This window comes from Limulus polyphemus, unplaced genomic scaffold (genome assembly GCF_000517525.1).
Source record: "Limulus polyphemus unplaced genomic scaffold, Limulus_polyphemus-2.1.2 Scaffold4421, whole genome shotgun sequence".
NCBI classification, from domain to species: Eukaryota; Metazoa; Arthropoda; class Merostomata; order Xiphosura; family Limulidae; genus Limulus; species Limulus polyphemus.
In genome coordinates this window covers 59,980-63,326 of record NW_013670031.1, presented here as the reverse complement: position 1 = coordinate 63,326, position 3,347 = coordinate 59,980, and the positions used below count along the sequence as shown (strand labels likewise).

The window sequence follows — 3,347 nt, the reverse complement described above, 5'->3', positions numbered from 1 at the left end:
AGTCGAGCGCCCTAACCACCTGGCCATGCCGGGCCTATTTGCCATCGATTAATGAAATCTTTGAGATTTTAGACCATACATGGCCTAGTAGTTAGCGTACCGGGCTGGGAATGAAAAGTTTACGGTTCGAGATGTGCGGCTAAACACACTCCATAACTTCTGTTGTGGGCGCGTGATAAAAGTGACAGCCAATCCCTTTATTTGGTTCAAACAGCCTGACGAAGCCCTTAAAGGCTGCTGGCTAACTTCCTTCTCGTAGATCAACATTACGAACGGCTTTATTTGAGCCCTAAGGGTCTCAGACCTGACAGTTTAGTCCAAGTGTATAATATTTCGTTGAAAATGAAAATCCCAATGCCTTTAGAAACTTCTGTTTAGTCCTAATAAATCCAAACTTTTAAAGACTATAAAGCAAATTGACAGATATATTGAAGGATTTTTTTTTTATCCACACCACTTAGAAAGTGGTTATATTTTGTAAGGAAGTTTTAATTTCTTTGTAATTAAACACTGGTTCCAAAAGCTGTATTTATGACTTACTTAATCCCGAGCTATAAGAAATGTGTGTGAGCGCGCACGCTCATGCTAGTATTTCTACTAGAAAATGTTTTGATTTTTATAATAAATTTACTTTATGCGATCAATATGTGATGTTTGTACAGAAAGGCGCTTTTTAACGGTACTCATTACCACTTGATACTACCACAAAGCATTTTTTTATACATGTTTCAACTAAGTGTGAATGACAATGTCTTATTTAGCTATTTTGTTTCTTTGTCGGAGACGACGTTGTAATAACGAAGCCTTACAGCAGGTTATCCATTATAAATCTATTTTGCTAACATATATATCTACTACCAAGACTTTCAAAGGAATTTTAGTTGCATGTTTAACATATAAATTATATATTGTTTCATTTTCCTCATTTTTCTATCGTTATCCCGAAAACAAATCCTGATAATAAATGTGAAACAGACTAACTAAACAACTGACAAGCGAAACTCGTTAGAAAAGTTATTGTCGGATGGTAACATGAGCAACAACTATAGTCATTTTTTTACAAGAGAGAAATAGAGCTGGAGTGGAGATAGATTACTGATTTTAGGTATAACAGTGAACCGAGGGAGAGAGAAAATAAATTTAAGTTAAAGTTCAACCTACAAAAATAGTATTTTAAGAGAGAACGACGTTAAGCCTTATCCAAAAGCTGCAGCAGTGAAATAACTGATTTCGTAGCGATTTCTTCGCCAATTTTAAGTAAGAAAAAAATGTAAAAAGTTTGATCTACCATTTGTTGCAGCCCTCGTTCTTGAGTTTGACTGGTTTCTGGAAATACCGGCCTTCATCGGCATAACTTCGAGTTAGGCTGAACCAAAAGGATGTCGGTAGAACCTTATATAAAGATATTAAAATCACTATTCACATGGATGGTTATTCTGTCAGAGAGGCTTGAATAAATAAAAGTGGCATTCACAGTTTCAGGATTTTAACCTTTATACATTTAAAACCCTTTTGAGTCTTCTGTAACTTCGAATCTGAATATAATGTTGCTTATATTTTGTGGCTTTATTAAGACTTGTCTTGGTGGTGGTTGATTATTAAAGTCCCTTTTTTTTTCCAACTTAATAACAATAACACCGTATACATCATTGGTAATATGCTTTTAGTTACAGATTAAATACATGAATAATAAGTTAAAATTCACAATTTTGTATTTTATTACTAAACACTTATAAGTTATGTTTGGGTCACAATTCAACACAAATTACTTTTATACTGGGATTTCTATGTGTAAAAATAAAAGCATTTCAGGAAATTGTGATTTCCCGGCGAAAATAGACATACATGGGTTGCATTAAGTATGCTCTGTTGTATTTATTAAATATTCATCGGATCTCTCTCATTTGTGATTATAATATACACTTCTGCCCATGCATGTTGTTTTAATGTTGCGAGTGGAGTAGGTAAATACATATATATATATACTGAAAGATTTATTAATGCATAGAATACTTACAAAACACGCGTATATAAACATATACATGTATATGCTTTAAAAAAATCACCGGACATGTTTAAAATCTACTTATATTATGTTGGGTTTAAAAATGTATTTGCTTTCGGGAATTAAAACACGATTCTACACTTAGCAACTTAAAATAGCTATTACAAGAAGACAGAAATATGACTTTTACGCGCGCTATAGGCTGTATGTTAGGCAGAAGTAATAACGTTTTCAGTTTTAAAACTTGAATACTTAAAAGAGGATCAGTTTGACAAACTTTGAAAATAAAATACTACAGTACATTCGTTTACAAATAAACTTATGTATTTATAACAAATAAAAAATGAATAAACGCATACTTGCTATTTACTCCAAAGTAATTGCTTCCATGCGACATATACAGTTCGTTCAACAATATAACACCAGCATAAGCATGTAAACGCAAAACTCCACACTAGTCCTTAAAAACGTCTTGTGACCTATATAAACCAAACGGCTCCGACAGTGAAACTTTAGAAGAGCCGATTTTTTTTGTGTTATAAGTTCGTAGACTTAGCACTAAGCCACCGTTGTGGCCTTAACTAACACCATAACGTTATACCACATACGAAATTGTTATATAGTTAGTATTAACTATATACGTTATATAGTAAGCAGAGGCGTCACTAGACGCTGTCACACAGATCCCCTGCCCCGAATTCCCCAGTTGGTGTCTTGAAAAATCAGAATAGAAAACCATGATCGTTATCACACTGAAACACCGAAAAATTCAGCGATTATAGGCTCGAGCCCCGTATCTTTTAAGGAATCTGGTCAATATGTGGTATATCTAAATAAAAGTGGATTAACTTTAGAGCTACATCAAACTGATCTGCTAGATAACAAGATATTCGTTCGAACTATAGATTACAGATGGTAAGAGTAATTCTGGTCAGTATGTGGTGTATCTAAATAAAACTGGATTAACTTTAGAGCTACATCAAATTGATCTGCTAGATAACAAGATATTCGTTCGAGCTATAGATTACCGAGTAATACTAAGTATCTTACTAACTAAGTCGAAATAAAATGTAGTAATAAGTTTGGATGCAAAGTATAATACAAAATTAACAATCTTCCTTTAACATCAAACATGAATACAGTGTGTGTACTTGATGTTACTCACACGGGATGATCACCTTTACTGTGTTACAGAACTTACTACTCAAGAACAAGTTCTAGATAATGCTATTCAAATGGTGTTTCATGCTAGACTGAAAAATGCAACATTCTTTATCACGCAAAAAGCATTGCATTTACCTAGGGTGACTTGCATGGTCATTCTCATTATAGGATAGGTGAG

At 33.7% G+C, this 3,347-nt stretch overlaps 1 protein-coding gene across 1 annotated transcript in view; it reads right to left on the bottom strand.

The window, feature by feature from the left end:
- Positions 1 to 3,347, bottom strand: part of LOC111088778 (serine/threonine-protein kinase tricorner-like) — a gene marked incomplete at its 3' end in the record, with an annotated part of 38,018 nt that overhangs the window by 29,085 nt on the left and 5,586 nt on the right. Inside the window, exon 2 of the mRNA XM_022399741.1 lies at positions 1,289 to 1,392. Within this exon, the coding sequence (XP_022255449.1) occupies positions 1,289 to 1,291 (3 nt within the window). The remainder of the gene's footprint in view (positions 1 to 1,288; positions 1,393 to 3,347) is intronic.